Consider the following 16,513-nt stretch of genomic DNA (forward strand, 5'->3'; position numbering starts at 1 on the left):
CTCGTTGGACTTACAAAATACGTATCTGCCGAGGAGATCGAACGACAACGGTTCCAGGGATTCCACGTTCTTTCATCTCCGGATGCTGACGATTTATTCTGCTTCATGACCCTCGATCGTCCATAAAAGTCGCGGTGGAAGTTAGATCGGTAGGGTTTCTGAAATATTACTAGACTCTAACGAGCCAGGTCGACAATTAATAGAGGCTGAATTACCACCAAAGATAATCTTCGGGCGCAATCCGTCAAAAGTTGATGCTTTAAGTGCACGTGAAAATTTCAGGAGGATAAGTTAGGCACTTCCTCGTGAGTTACACGCTGTTCGTGTAATAAATAATACCGATCTAATTTCAGTACCGAGAAGAAAAATGAAAGGAGGGGAAGTCGTGATCTCCTGGCGTGCATCGATCAGCCTTACAATTTGACCGTGACTTTATAATTGCGCGACCGACGATCCTTCTTCGAGCTTATCCTCGGTTCATCGGGACAAATCGTTTCGCGAGCTCCTCGAGCGATTCGCCGTCGATAGTTTCTTCGAATGATTGATTCGGCTAATCATTGTTCGTGACTGGTTCCAGGGAATCGAATGGACAGCGGCCAATTCCAGGGAACTTATCGTTCAGCTGCGGTTCATGTACTCTGACCTTTCGCATTGTTACAAAGTCCCTATTCCGATTCTCAATAACGTTGTCCACTATACGCATGAATATTAAGTTGGCCGAGAGAAAGTCGGGAATTATTGTTGCTGCGATGAATCTGAATTGCCTTTGATTTTCTGACTTCATTTCGTTTAGGCCCCTCGTTATGGATAGGTGAACTTTGAGATTCTGCATAGGGCAAGCCAGTTATCTTTGGGTCAGTATACTGATACAGCATCCAGGCTGCAACGGTGGAATGCTGTCTCCAGCTATCGTGTATGCGCTAGCGTCGGCTGGGGATTGCGGTCTCTTCGATTGGGAGCGAACCGAGTGAAAGATCTGGAAAAGGAAGGCGATTAAGGGGGAATGGGACCTTGAGCGCGGTCAGCCACTGCGAGAGCCACGGCAGACGGCGAACATTGGAGCCGGGAATGCGCGACCGCCATATTGTTGTGACTACTATGCCCTGACAGACCCTGACCAGCCACCCACACTCGCAACCGTCGCTCTGAGCCTCAACCTGATGGAACGCGGTGCCACGACTGCCACCGGATATCTCCTCTTCCATTCTTGCCAACCATTTATCATTCCTCTCGATTATCTGATGGTTCGCGTAACCAGGTGACGCGGGAACATTTTTTAACTATCCAGAAACTTCGATGCTGCCACTTCAAATATTGTTTCAGGCTATTGAAAATGATATCCTTCTAAAAAGGACGATTATTCGAAGGCATTAGGATACATACCCAGTTTTTTGGAGAAGTATTCCAAAGTTAGAATTTCATTTCAATTGGAATTGCAAAGTTTGATTGAAAGTGGCTGGAAGTTTGAAGAATAAATTGAAAGGTTCGCAACGAATGTCTGAGCTGGGTGGATTTGTCTGAGAAGCAGCAGATGCGTACGAGCGAACGAATCGAGAACGGTAGAGAGGAATACCAACAATTTCGCATTTCGTTGTGTAAATATGGGAGAAGAGTTAAAGCCGGTTCGTTTGAAGATAATGCAGGGAACGTTTATTCCTAACTAAGGTCGGCGTCGTAAAGCTCCGCGTTTAATAGGATCCTCAAAGCCAACCATTCTTCGTTAGCTGTGTAAACTAGCTACCTGAGCGCCAGGCCTCGCCCCGCTACTTCTTCAATTATTCTTAACGGTTCCGTTCTCACACCCACCAATCAAGAATCCACTTTCGAGGAGTGGTGTGCCTATTAGCGATCGAAAGGAGTTTCCTGATTTCCCATCCCTCCAACTCGCTGATCTTTTGCCAAGGGTTTCGAAACACGCAAATAATCCTGATCTCCCATTCACCCACCAACACAAATAAGTATCCCATAAACATTTTCAACATTCGATTAAAACATTTATTCAAATTTAAAAGGAATCACCCAGCCAATGAATACCACGCAAAAATGAATGACCCCCTCAATAATAAATGATCCTGGCGGGGTCCGTATTTAGAACCTGCAACTTACTCTTTGGTTTTCTTCTTAACATATCTTCTCTGTTAACGCGAGGTTGAAATACGATGTATATGTTGAATGCGGCTGGCGCGAGGTGCGAAAACCCTCGGTCGTACATTTACTGGATCACGAGGCTGCTCGTAATAAGGCTTCCAGTGTAAATAATCGCGCGCTCGCGCGCAATACGCCTACGATAATCGACATCCGGTACATCCAGCCTAGCAATTACCGTGCGCCTTTTCTATCATGACTCGTTCCATAAGTAATGTAGATCCTTCTCCTCCTCGCATAAACAAACGTATCTCGTTTGTATCGAAACTATTTATGAAGTCCCCAAAGTGTGTTCACGTCTGAAACATCTCCACTCCATTCGAATTCAAAGTCCGAATTTGCGCAAGCGGGCGAGATGCAAAGGAATAGGAATGTTAATTGCGTTTTCAAAGTATATCGTAAATTTCGATCGCGAAAACTGCTTCCACCTGTGGCTAGAGTATATAATATAATGGGAACTCCATTTGTAGGCTAATCGAAACTGAAGCGTTCATGTAGCCATAATGGAAGATCTGTTCTACACAATAATACATAATTGTAGACATACGCGTATCTGTCTACTAATCGCTACTTCTACTTGCAAAATAGTAACACTCTTCACAGAAGAATGTGCAATTATTATTACACTTTTGTAAAGCGTCTGCTTCTTATTATCTGAGCTACAAAACAATGAGAGAAATCTGCTAATACATCTCCAGATTAAAAGGGAGTTAAGTAGAGTTTTCGAGACTTTCTCTTTAATGAGACTCCATAAATAGAAATCAAGGGATGTGATGTGTGAAGATCTTGTAGGCCAGTGCGCAACCGTGACATAATTTCTAACACGATGCCGGAAAGCAAAGAACCTACGATAGTAGAGGGTTATTTAAACTGCGCCGCGCCGCGCCGCGCCGCACCCCATTTTGGGCGAATGCGTCGCGAGCCCGGCCGATCTCGCTCGTTGGATTTCCCACGTAAGTCGCGATCCATCTTTGGCGGACAATGATCGCGCGTGGATCCGTTTGGCGTTGTGTATCGGAGCGGGCAGGAATTCCCGACGACGAAGGTGTGCCGCAACAACGCCTTTGTCTCTTGCCTTCGTTTCGAGCGCGAACGAGCGCTGGCGTGCACGCGTGAAACCGGAGAACCTTAGCGGCGCGTAACGCACCGAGATTAATGCGTAACCTTTATGAAGCGCGTCGCGAGTCGGCGCGATGCGTGCGTGGGCGTGCGCGAATTCCTTCGCTAGAACATCAAGCTCAAGCCTCGGACCTTTCCACTGGGTTCAATGAAATCGCCGAGCTCTCGAGATCGTGCATCGCTCTTTCGACCATTCGTGCCTCGTTACGGACCGAAATACCCTCCTCCTGGCAATTAATGCAGATTCAAGGTCACATGAAACGTCGATTGATGCCAACGTTTCTGCAGTGTTCATTGTTAGCCTGTCAACTGTGAAAATCCGCCTCACTTTCATAGAGGATTTTTCCAATACGGAAGTAGTTGTGTTAGAATTTTGGAATTGCCGGTGAACCAGTTAACAGGTTAATGTTTTTTCTTAATGTCTCTGAAGGTGTTTTTTACCTCATTCAACGTGAACTTCCTTTTAAAATGTATGATGGTCGAGTGAACTTACCGGTTGCACTGAAAGCATCTTTCGTGCTGACTGATGATTCCTCGCATTCTAACTTTTCCGCTGTGGTCGAGTCGCTGTCGCTCGCCTCTTTATTTCTGCAAGATGAATAGATTTATATTACTTTTTTTATGAGGGGCAAGTTCCAACATTCTCAAATAACTAGGTATCTAAACAATGTCTATCCTATTTGATTGCTTCTCGAAAAATCCGCAGAATGTATAAGTGGAAAAGGGTTATTGCAGTAAGGTTCTGCAGGGTGCTCCATTTTCTCTAAGTGGTCACTTAACTTTTTTTGACCACGCATGAGATGACCCACATTCATAAAGGGAGTAAATGCAATTTTCGGACCGATGGCCAAGCATGTCATTAGCCTAACCACAGCCCTGCGAAATTTCACTCTTTCACTTAACCATCGTGCGTTCGAATTCACGTCGATATACGGGAATGTTGATTACTTGCTTTCGATTTTCTCAAGTCGGTCGAACGTATCGTTTCTTGGAACTGTACTGAATAATTCGAAATTTTAGATTAAATCTTTCGCAAAAATGGATAAAAAGGAGTTTGATTCGAGAACGTGTTAAACAAGGCGTTAAATTTGTATTACGTTAAGTGGAAGGTGTGGCATTTTATAAATAAGTGCGCGTAACCATTTTGCAACCATAAATCACAACAGGTATCTCAATCGAGGCGAGCCGGTGAATTTCTGAGGAAAAATATTATTCGAGTACAATTAGAGAATATACCCCATATAGCGTGCAGCTCGCTACCTCCCACAACTGCGAATGAATATACTATAAATTTGTACCTACTTAAATAGCTTCTTATGCAAACGCGTTGCGCGACAGATAAGATGGTAGATCAGTGTGAAATGCTGCATCCCAGTAAAATCGCGCAGATGGTATACTTTGATAAGTGGTAATAAGGAACGGGAACCAGTTCCAGAAGAAATGAGGTAGCGAAGGAAGGTATCTCGCGCGTGATCGTCCCGTTGCGGATAAACACTCCTTTGAGTCCCCCCTTTCGAGAGAGGCAATGGAAATATTTCTCTCCTCTCCTTTCGGCAAGGGCACTTCCCTGTGCACGTCATATTCCAATCATGTCAGTTTGTTCGTAAGTCTCAAGAGGAAGTTTCCTGTTTATTTAAGGACTAATGAAGCATGTCGTTGCTTGCACATCAAGTTAATGGACTATTTTGTCAATCATGTCAGAAGTGCGTTGATTTGGAAATAATTTGAAAATTTTAAACTTAGTTAATGTGATGCACTGTAATCTGCTGATGATAGATATTTCAATGGAAGGTAGAAATAGGCTCAAAGTTACAAATATCCCAGTCTCCTTGGAAGTTTTCTAAGATCCATGCTTCCAATGAATAATCCATTTGCAGCTAAAATATACTAACTGTAAGCACGAAAAGAACTTACGTATTACTGTACTCAAGCGAATTCGTTTCCTCTTCCTCTCCAATCGTGGCCAAGTTACTTTGCCAGTAATAATCGTCTTGGTCGCTTTCGTCACTCGTCTCTTCCTCCTCGACGCTCTCCTTCTCGGTTTGTCTTCGAATTAGCCCAAAATTACGTAGATCGCTATTGACGTCGTCGATCGATCGATAGGGTTCCTCGCTGTGGCCCTCTTGTCGACAAAACAACTCTTTCTTCGATGGTACTCCGATTTCCATCGATCGCTCCGAATTTCCGCTCATAATCGCATGATTATTGTACCGATCTGGTACAGATTCGCTGAAGCTCGTGGTGGCTTCGTCACTTTCCTCTTCCGATTCCTCCAATTCCGTAGAAATCGTAACCCCAGTCCTAAGTTCCTTACTTTTTTCGTTGCTCGGGGTAAACTCTAACTTAATTCTCTCCTTACCGCCATTCATTTCTTCGCTATTGCTCGTCAACTTTGCCCGTTCCACAGGCTTACTATCCTCGTTACGGGGGACTGGGTTCGCCCTCTGCGGCGAGAACGCCTTTGCTTTCCGTATCTCAATTATCTCTAGCACTTTGTTCGTCCTGGTTCCCTCGTCTCCATGAAGATCGTAATCCTTGGTCGACTCTGTGTCCTCCGACTCGTCGCTTCTTTTCTTCTCCAAGTTTCCAACGTCATTGTTGACGATCCTACATAAAATTGCATTCTCTTCCAAGTCGCGTTCGGCCTGCGTCGTGGCTTTAGGCTCCTCCAGTTTTGCAGGAGCGACGTCCAGTTTTGAGCGCGACGGTTCGTCGTCCTGCTTTTCGAAACTCGTTTGCTTCGACTCGGGCAACGAGGGAGGCTTGACCTCTGCTCGAGGCGCAACGCTGGGCGGCGGAGGCGGTGGCGGAGGCCTCTTCCGCCTAGCCTTGACGTCTCTTCGGGGCAGCGGCTTGGGTGGTAGAACAGGAGCCTCCTTCTGCCCATCGGAGGACTCTGTGCTGGATGCCTCAGACAATTTCTGCAGCTCTGTCGACCGATCGTTCGTCGGTTGATTGACGCTGATTCTGTTCACGTGATTTCTCGCTGGCAAAGGGGGAGGCGTTTTATCTTGTCCACAGGACGTCTCCTTGAGCTTGTCCTGAGGCGAGTCCGTTCCGTGGAACTCCTCGTGGCTGCCGTTCACGCGCTCGACGAGCTCTACGTCGTCTTTAATTGGCCTGAAATGCGTGGTCGAGTCGGCGGCCAGATCGGCCGTGTAGAAGAGATCTGGCCTGGCTTCGTGACCGTAGCTCAGAGGAGCGTCTTGGAAGCTCAGAGGTGGCTGAAATGTGATCGTTTCTTCGATCACTACCGTGTTCGGTGCCACTACTGCCGTGACCCTTTCCACTTCTCCTCGGGACTCTACGTGGGTCACGGCCTCGGAACTAGCCAAACGACGCAGTAAATAGTCAGGCGGAGTCGTGGCGTAGTCGCCGTCGAAATTGTCGAAAGTACAAATCGCTTTGGGCAGCTGAAAGTCGCGGTCAGATGCCCGATCAAAGTCCTGATCGATCCGTGAGACATCGTTCGGCTGCTCAGAGGTGGTCGAAGCCGTCGAGGCAGTGGAAATAGTCGATACTCGATCAGACGTTGAGAATCGATCGATTACTGTAGACATGGAGCTTCCTGTGTCGTCTGACGTGCTTCCGTGAGTCGAACCGCATTGAGACCTGGCGTCCATATAAACCATTGCTTCTGGAGGTTCCTGAAAACGTGTGTACATTAATATTGGATGTTATTCAAGTAATATGTATGGAATAAAATGAACGTAATCGCTCTTATTATACCCGAACCTGTTTCGGCTTCACCGTCTCCTTCGGTGAGCCTTTCGGACTCTCTTGCGCAGATCCGTTCGCGATTTTTGGCGAGGATTCGCAGCTCTCATACGTGGTGGACTTGCTGTCGTTTTGACTGGCAGGCTTTGAGCTAGGGGAGCTGTTCTGGGAGCTGCTCTGCGAGCTACTTTGCGAGCTGCTCTGCGACCTGGATCCATTCCAGGACTTCTTCGCAGGACTCGGGTTCGCCTCGCCGTCAGCCAAGCCTCGGGCTTGCCTCAGCTTCCGTGGCGGCACAGGCGGAGGCGCCGACGGAAGCTCTGGCGGCACCTTGCTCTTCTCCGGGGAACTCTTTTTCTCGGCGCTCACCACCTCGGGGCGGAGTGCCCCCCTGCACCTGACCATCAGCTTGATAACCAGCTGCGACTCCTTCAGTCGCCTCACGCAATCCAGCCGAGTCATGTGTGTCACTGGTACACCGTCTATCGAGAGTACCTGGAAAAGAGAGACGGAATAACGTGAGCGACGCGCACGTGAGATACAGCAGGCTTGTTTCTTGCGTGGCTTCGCGCTATAAACAAAACCGCCCAGCTCTCCTGGGAATCGGTACACGGCAAGTGGGTCTCGAAAATTATAGGTGGAATCGCTGAGTCTCGTGACACGGAAAACGCGATTCGAGTCGATTTCGAGTCGATTTCGAGTCGATTTCGAGACGCACTTGCCGAAATCCTACTACCTCGTTTCTATGATAACTGGCATCAGTTTCGATACATACTAATTTTAGAAAATTTTTACTGTTATTTCAACATCTACTGCGTGCATAGAGACGTCTACCAGTCGAAAGTTAATTGTTCGAAGAAATTGTTGGCCATTTCCTTACCTCGTCACCTTCTCCCAAAGTACCCCACGAGCACTTGGCTCTACTGGCAGGACTCTGCTCGGCGCAACTCTGCACGAATAGCCTTCTGACTCGTTCCGAGGTCTTGTTCCCTCCCTCGAACTTGAGGCCGAACCCCAAGCGTTCTCCGGGCAGCCTGTACACTTCGACTTCCTCCTCGAGGGGGCCGTCGACCCCGTTCGCTTGAGTCTTCAAGGTTCCAGGCGGCGGTTCATCTCCCTGTTTGCCACTGTTCCCAATCGACAGAACGGTGACGAAGTTTTCTGGCGGCGGCGGCGGCGGCTGGCTCTCGACGTTCACCACCGTCACGAAATCCTCCGAAGCACTCTTGGCGACATCCATTTTCCGGCTCGTTCTTAAAGCGTTCCATTCATCGCGGGCTCGTTGATCTTTACCGTTCGGAATGTTGGCCACTCCCTGAAAGCAGGTCCGCGCTATTGTAGACAATCCATGTGTCGTAATCGATGAACAAGTTTTTACGAGTTTGTCCGTTTTATGGAGTAGGCGATCGTCCGGATTTCTTTTCCAACGAGTCGTCGAACGAGATTATTATCGCTTTCTCTATTAATTTGATTGCGGAATGGTGCCGTGGTTAATAAATGGGAATAAGTTTCTTTGGAAATGGAATAATAAATTGCGAGTCCAGTAATGGTTGGTGGTGCGGTAGTTATTGTTAAATATAGGAGCCGTTTACATAGCAGTCGACAACTGAATTTGATCATTACGTCGTGCCAGAGTACGCGCTTAATATAATTATGATAAATGTTAATAGCATCGTGGCGGTGCTAAAGTCGGAGATAACATGGATTGGCACAACTACAGTTTAATTCGATCTGTCGGCAAAGTCTTAAGCAAACCGTTCATGTGTCGATATCGCAACTCCACTTAATCGAGGGAAATCGGAATGTGTACCTACACACTTGTCGCACAGAAACCTCTCGGATTGTCGTGAAGAAGCGGCTGCAGAATAGATGCCGGCAAACTGTGTCACGTAGCACGAACATCTTCTCGGTCGGTCATTAAGCGATCTTAACTACATGCCGACGTACTCGCGTGACCAACTTAACACGGAACTTTCTTGTAAGCGGCTGTACTTGCCTGTTTCCTCGTCTAGCCATGTACTGTTACAATGCGATTACGGTGCAAATTGCAAACAAATATGAAATACGCGTGGATGGCAGACAGCGGCAGTGTCGGGGCCTCCTAAACGAATCATTCAATTTACATTTATATTAGGAAAGTTAATTTACGTGCGTGCTCGCGTGACAAGACCGAAATCGGAAACGAATGACAAGCCGGAAAGAGAAAAACGTCAGGCACGATCCTTTTCTCCGGAACGACTGGAGAGATTCCTTCTCACGATTCAGAGAGAATATTTTCCAGAGAGTCGAGAGATTCCCCCGACGATCCCGACCAATAAGTCTTCGAGGGGCGACGCCGCGACTCTTTATTCACCGCCTCCGTTCGTTTTCACTCGTCAGCATCTACCGATCGTTTGGAGATATGTACACGGTGCTCCCTTATCGATGCTACACTGCGAGAGCTTGTTCTCCGTCGAAACAGAAGTCGGAAATCATGCAATCGTACAAGAATTATGTTCAGCTGTACATTTACTTCTTTCAATTCTATTATGAATGAATACGGATTTAAAGAGTTCAGGTCCTAGTAAATATTACTTCGTAGAACTTAATGAAGAATTTTAGTTGAAACTTTGAAAGATAGCTATTTAATAAGAAGTGTATTGACGATAGTAGATTCTAAGACTAACATATTACCTACCGTCTAGCGTCTATAAATCATGGTTGTCAAAGATTACTGCCTATTGGCGAGAATAATCTTCCGATAGGATCACTCTGTATATTACTTATTCTCTAGCGAGAAAGTATGCTGACTTCCAGCCGGGACCATCGATGGTGGGCTTCCTCTCCTCCGCCTGTCCCGCCTCCGATTTCCGTAGATCACCAGAAGTAGAAAGTAGATTGACCCGGGGTCACCGACGAGCAATCAGCTGATCGCCAGCGGAACGTCGAATCACGGTCGCGATTTTTCATAATTCCTGTGGCGTTTTTCATCGTGGTCCTCTCGCCTCTCACGCGATTCGCGAGAATGGAAAGTCTTTCCTCGAGCGCCGTAGATCATTACAGTGAAACATTCAGGCTCCTGGGGTATGCGCAGCACACTTCTATCTAAGACACGTCCCATTTTGCGGCAACAAAAAGTCACTTAGAAAGTTTTTCAAACAATAAATCGAAGAGGAGCGTACATAATTCGATAGAGGAATCGGGAAATTGTTGAGACTACTGTGCTGAAGCAGCAGTTAACGACTCTCTGGGCACATTATTCAGTGTGAACGAGCAAATTTGTCATTTCGATGGACTCTATAATCGAGTCCCGGATATTTGGTCCCGGTGCCTTGAATTAGCAGTTTCGAAAAGCTCTTTTCGCTACCAACGACAGTTGAAAGGAGAATCGGGGGACTCTCTTAACGAGCTAAAAGACCGCAGCGCTTGTTAACAGTTAGTTCGAGATTCCTGGAGAGTAGGTTCTACGTCATTGATCATGAATAATCGAGTGCACCAGTGGCAGACTTTCTTCGCGGCGCGTTAACGCGGACCAGAAATTCCATTCCAACATCGGAAACCTGGTTTGCTAAACTAACGCACCACGCTTTCGTGATTTTGTCAAATGGTCGTCGCTTACACTCGCGATATGTTCGAATTTCGAAGCCTCGAATTTCACGAGGCCTCCGTTTCCCCCGTTCCTCTCTCACTAATTAATCATCGTATCGGTAGTTACGATTTGACGACATTTGAAAGAGTGAAGAAACTTAAACGCAAGTCTCACGAGATTGAAGAAATTCGAAAGCGACGGGTGGCGATGTACTTTGCCGAAAGAGATCGAACGAAATCTCTGGCGAAGAATGCATGATTTGGGCTGCAAAAAATTGATTCGCGTGCAGAGCACTGAGCAGGGTGGGACGGGAGAGAAGCCGAAGAGCCATACAAGTGCGCGTAACGGAATTCGTAGCCGCAGGGTCGAGCGGCACATTCTCGGTACGCGTTGCCTCTCTCGCTGGAGTCGCCGCACCGGCCCCAGACTCCTTGTGAAAATATTACGAAACCGCGTGTTCCGATTTGCAAGATGAGCCTCATCGATCCTGCCCACCTCCAATGCTCCGTTTCCACTTCAAACTTGACACGGAATTCGAGCGCGCTGAATGAAGCGCTGCTCGTAAACACGATCGCTCCAACTTCTCTGGCTTTCCCTCAGCTTCGCTAAACTTGCATCAATTCAGTGCAAAACATTCCAGATTCGATTGGAACTTTCGTGCGAGCAGAGTTTCAGCGTTTAAAGATTCCTCGTCTCCAGGTGATCTAGATTGCAACGACTGACAAGTGGATTTGTTTCTGCGGTGAAACGCAGCTTTCCGCGCGGATTGGTATTTACGATTCTTACCGTAAGTGGCCCTAGAATTCCTGTCGGAGTGACAGAAACGCAAGCTAACTGTGTTAACTAGAGACGTATCCGAATTTGTTTTACTGATGAGAGCGAATATTGTTCTTTATGGAGCACGCTTCCTGAGCGGTCAAGGGCTTCGAAGGGGAAATTAGTTGGATATTGTAGAGGGCTCGCTCTCCGAGGGAGCCTTCTAACTGCTCATCCGCCTTGACACCCAAAACTGTAACCGCATCCTAGTAAATGCGCGGCTCGATTACCGACAGCTAATCGGTTTGTCAAACAACCGGGACAGCTGAACCTGCTCCGAATTAATAAACCGCTCGATACTGACCTACAACTTCTCGTCGCGGTGCTCGCTCGGTCTAATTCGAACGGTCGCATTCCACTTTTAATGTCCGTTCGATCGTTTTGGATTCTGGATCGTCAAAATCGCTTTTGACGATCCATGGTATTTTTACGCAGCACGGAAAAAGACTTGAATGAGAAATAGTAAGCGAATGAAAACGTTCAAAGCTTTTGCCCAGTAGGATATGTTCAGGGAGGTAGTTAAGGATTGTTCCAGTATCGAAGATATAATTGGCGAATGATTAACCGCGATTCCAGTTTAATACGGTATAATTAGAGGAGGTTGAAAGCTACCTTATTCGGAAACAACCAGCGTTCTGCCGCGGAAATGTTTACACTCGAGCAAGTGAGGCTCGTAACCCTTTGGAATTCAGCATTTTCCCAGCCGTAAACGGCACAATGCGGCAGTATTACGTAATAGTAGCGTTCTCCGTCACGCCTTACGAGTTTTGACAGCGTGTTCCATTCATTATTTAAATATCTGTGCATTCATCGCAGACGCCAGAAGAGCGGCATTAAATTTCGTCCCGTTTTTTCTTGTCGCGCGCACGAGCCGCGAAAGGACTACTGTTCTCTTTTCCTTAATGATTTCTTTCCGTCTTAATTAGACCATTCTAATCATAGAATCGAGTAAGAATTCTTACAAATATTCTCTCACAGTGAGAACAAACTCGTCCCGATTAACGAGTTATCTGCATTCGATCCACTAGTTGTCCTCCAAACTTTGTTTTCGATACCTGCAGCCTCCATCTACATTTCTCTTATAAATATCTGCCTCCTATGCTATAACTCTCAAATCGCGTATATTAAATTACAGTTGTCGTTTCCATGCTCCGATGACAGTACCGTTTTGCTAATAAGGAACCAGTATTCTCAAAACGTTTGGCCCACGCATTCTTCGAGCCGAATTCTCGGGACTTAAATGGCTCCATCATGAAGCGTTGTCACGCTCTAGAATAGAGTAGAGTCAACCCTCTGGGAATTCTTCGATACATGTACAGAAACCTTCTAGAATCGTTGTTTGAAATTCAAAGGAATCGCGTGGAAACTGTTTCGGCCGATCTGCGGCTGATAAAACGCTTTCTGAAAATTGCGGCAAACCGTTTGGAAATCAGCCAACACGGAAGCACAGTAAAGCCTTCTACGAAAGGAATAAATGAGCGCGAATAGAAATAGAAGAGGCGGGTTGTCATTGGAGCGTTACTTGTGCGTCGAAACAGGCGATATGAAAGGATTGGCTCGAGTGGTTTGTTTGGCAAGCGGCGCTTCCTAGCCGTCGTCGAAACTTTCACGCAAGGATCGTGAATAATTATCCATGCATTGGCTAGGTATACCTCGGAGGTAGAAAATCGCGGCGGGAACGCGAGCCATCGCGAGCCATCGCGAGCCATCGGGGGATAAAAAGCGCGAAATGCCATCGAGTTTCAAAGGCCCCGCGCTGTCCGGCACGTCGGAAACTGGTTTCGAGAGAGATTTCTTGTCGATCGGAAGAAACGTCGTCCTGCATTATCCGGTAACCTTCTACTCCCGCCGCGGGAGGAAGTTAGCGGAGCGTTCAGGAAAACCGCTGCCCTGTAACTAGTTATAGAAATGAAGAACACCTCTCCCAGATCTTATAGATAGGACATGTTCTGTCGTCGTATAACGTCTAGAATTTTCTGAATCGTCCGTTAACACGAAACTTTTGCAAGCGGAACGTGATGCATTACTGAAGGTTGCTACAATAACGACCCGAGTTTCACCTCGCGATCGCACTTTTTGATATTCCCCTCATTTCATACAGCATGACGTTCATCGAAGCCGTAGAACCGTGACCCGTTAAACGGATCAAGAGAATGCTCGTTCAATACAGAGCTAACAGATTGCGAGGAACCTCCTGTCGCATCCAACATGCCCGCTCTCCTCCATATTCTTCCACCTGCCTGGAAGATCAAGAAAATCCTCTCTAACGTCTCTGTCTAACACTCTTTACCTAACAGTTACCTCCGACCGATCAATTTTTCTCGTTCCAAATCACTGTATGGACCTTCGAAATCCTGCACGCGTAAGAAACATTTCCGAGTCCGCGTTACCCGATTCCGCGACCCGGAAAACTTCAAGTATCTCGCGATTTCTGCGAACAGAATCCCGGAGAAACTGCTCGTGCCAGTTCCCACGGCGATTATGACTACTTACCATTCATTCGCCACTCGTTTTCATCGCTGAAACAGCAGCAGGTATCGATGCGTGCATCCAGGCTTGGCCACGTGTTCTCGGGTCCTCGGTTACCCGCGACTGCCAAGCGAATCCCCAGCTGTGTTCAACGTGACACGTCCTATCGTCTCTAATACCGTTAAAACCTGAGCATAGACGGTCGAGAGAATCACGTGGACGACTCGCGAGACGCGGCGATAATCGGTCTTCCAACGGTGAAGATCGTCGAGAAGTCACGAGGTGGTTTGGTAGGTGTTCGGTCCGAGCTGGAGCCGCGGCGCAGTGGGCAAGTGCGTGCTGATCGTCGAGGATCACGTGGTCAACACACGCGGAAATCAATGGTTCGACGTGCATTCGGAACAACGCGCCGTGCGGGACTGACTCGCCAGTAGGCTGACTTTCTTCCACGCCGCGCCGCGGATCGCCCCTTTGATTACAAACACCGTCTCTGCCTCTCTCGCCCCTCCGGGCCCCTCCGCACCCCTCCGCGCCCATCCTCGTCCCTCCTCGCCCTTCCTCATCCCTGGCCGGTCTTTCCCTCTTGCTCTGCCCCACTCGCCGAACCTATGCTCTCTCTGCGTCTCCCGTTCACTCAACCTCCTTCACCTGCGAGCGCCCATCCGCTCCCCCCAACCATCGATGCCCATTCGATTCCCTCTCTCGCGGGTTTTCGAGCAATTTCGTCGCAGGAACAGGCGTATCCTTCGGTCCTCGAGGCTACGCGAAGGTCTTGCAAGATTTCCTTTTTTTATAGTTCAAAGTCCGACTTAATCCCAAATTTGAATCAGGAATAACAGCCTTCTTCTGTCCTCCTTCTGTTTCCGGACATCTTATCCTGTAATGTGGACTGTCATCCGCTCCAACGAGATTCGTGTATCTACATTATGACTGAATAAATTGAGTAAACGAGTCATGCCCCTCGCTACAGCTGTTTAAATTCTGAAGAAACGATGAAGTTTGGTATTTTCGTTGTTCATCGATTTGGAAGATTACGCGCGTAGCTGTCGATACAAGTACGAGGCTTGACAACTCCGAAAGTCTCATCTTCTTGACTTTAAGCCGATCGTAAATAACCCAGGACAAAATTTTTCTCTGGAAATTTTCGCTTCGGTCATCTTCGGTTTTCTCAGGCCACGGAGAAGGTCGCATACACGGCGATCCTGCAAGATGCTGCGGCGCACCGACGTCCTATATTACCCTCGGACTTTCCATAACGATTAAGCCAGGAGAAAAGTGCCGCAGGCGTACTCTCCCGAGTACCTTCTCCATCGTTGTTATTACCCTCTCCTCCTTCCGCCTCGAGGAAGTCTTCCTTCGCTTAGACGCCGACTCGAACAGCTCCTTATAAGCCAAGTTCCTCGATACTCCTTCAGATCTTATCGAGCCCCGAAATTCGTTCGTGCTCCCTCGAAATATGGACAAAAACGATAGCCTAAGACTAGTTGTAAGTAAGAAGAATGTTTTCCAGTAGCTGAGGTCGTAACAGAGGAAATCGTGATACGTGAGTTACGTCAGGTGAATTCTCACCGATATAGAGCTCGTGGGTAATCCTGTCAGACGTGTCGAACATACCACTGGCCCCCTTTGCAAAACCGCAGATACACCGAGGCACAAGGGGAAGACGCCAGTGAATGCGATGGAAGGACAACCGACCATTGACTGTTTCCTTCCATCACTGTGTTGCGTCGATTCGCTGTTGATTATTTACCATTAAAGGCACTTTCGCCGATAGAACCGTGACGTTCGCTGGATACGCGGGCGAAAACCTCGGAATGCCGGAAGTCGAATTATGCAAAAGACGCAACAATGCGCCGAGGGCCGCTGATGCTTGAAAGTGACGACGCTCGTGAGAATCCTGCACGCCAGGCTCACGTTTCTTCTCACTTGGCGAGCATGAGATGAATTCACTTCTTTCAGGAGTACAAAGTTAAACTTTGTGCTAACGCTGTATCTGCTTTCCCTGTTGCGGTGAATACACAAGAAATAATTCTCTAGGTACCTATTCTTTCAGTTGTAATAATGCGTCTTCTGAGATCGAATAATCTCATCTGTAGAATGTTATTGGCTCTTCCGTAATCTCTTCATTGATTATATTATTCGTAGCGACTCCTCAACCCTGAAAGAACGAGTTCAGCCTGCTACCGCATCGTACACCAGTAATCTTCTATTAAAAGTACTTTCGCCCGTGGAGAACAACCACTGCGAATCGTGAATATGCATTGGAACCATAAGAAGCGCGCCGGAAGTCGTTCATCGCCGCTCTGTTCGCGAGCCTAACGATTACAGTATCGATACCGCAGAACCTCCGAACCGAAACGCTTCTCCTCGACATAATTGCAGGCTGCACCACTGTTAAAAGCGCGTTAACATCCTCTGAACGTCTGTATCGTTTCTCGAAAGCATGATTAAAGACGTTCAACTTCCGATGAATTCGTTTTCCAGCCTCTCACGAACCACGCTCAGGATAATAACGAAATGTGATAAAAAAAAGCGTAGCAGGCGCTTTGCCCTGACATCCTCCAGTACTTAGGGAGAATCCGAGTAGAAAAATGCAGGCTCCAGGTTCAGTTAAGGTCAGTTGTGGGAAATCGCCCGGATATCCTGCGAGCCAGCGGTCGGTATGATATTCAGAGACGA

At 47.5% G+C, this 16,513-nt stretch overlaps 2 protein-coding genes across 2 annotated transcripts in view; one reads left to right on the top strand and one right to left on the bottom strand.

Moving 5' to 3' along the window:
• The window catches only part of Bbg (PDZ domain-containing protein big bang), a 34,934-nt gene extending 29,263 nt beyond the window's left edge, over positions 1-5,671 (bottom strand). The window contains exons 1-2 of the mRNA XM_076381200.1: positions 5,179-5,671; positions 3,758-3,852 (exon numbers count right to left, since the gene is read on the bottom strand). Of these exons, the coding sequence (XP_076237315.1) occupies positions 3,758-3,852; positions 5,179-5,633 (550 nt within the window). The 5' untranslated portion in view covers positions 5,634-5,671. The remainder of the gene's footprint in view (positions 1-3,757; positions 3,853-5,178) is intronic.
• Positions 1-16,513, top strand: part of LOC143181030 (uncharacterized) — an 81,149-nt gene that overhangs the window by 5,451 nt on the left and 59,185 nt on the right. The window lies entirely within an intron of this gene.

Source organism: Calliopsis andreniformis, chromosome 6 (assembly GCF_051401765.1).
Source record: "Calliopsis andreniformis isolate RMS-2024a chromosome 6, iyCalAndr_principal, whole genome shotgun sequence".
Classification (NCBI taxonomy): Eukaryota; Metazoa; Arthropoda; class Insecta; order Hymenoptera; family Andrenidae; genus Calliopsis; species Calliopsis andreniformis.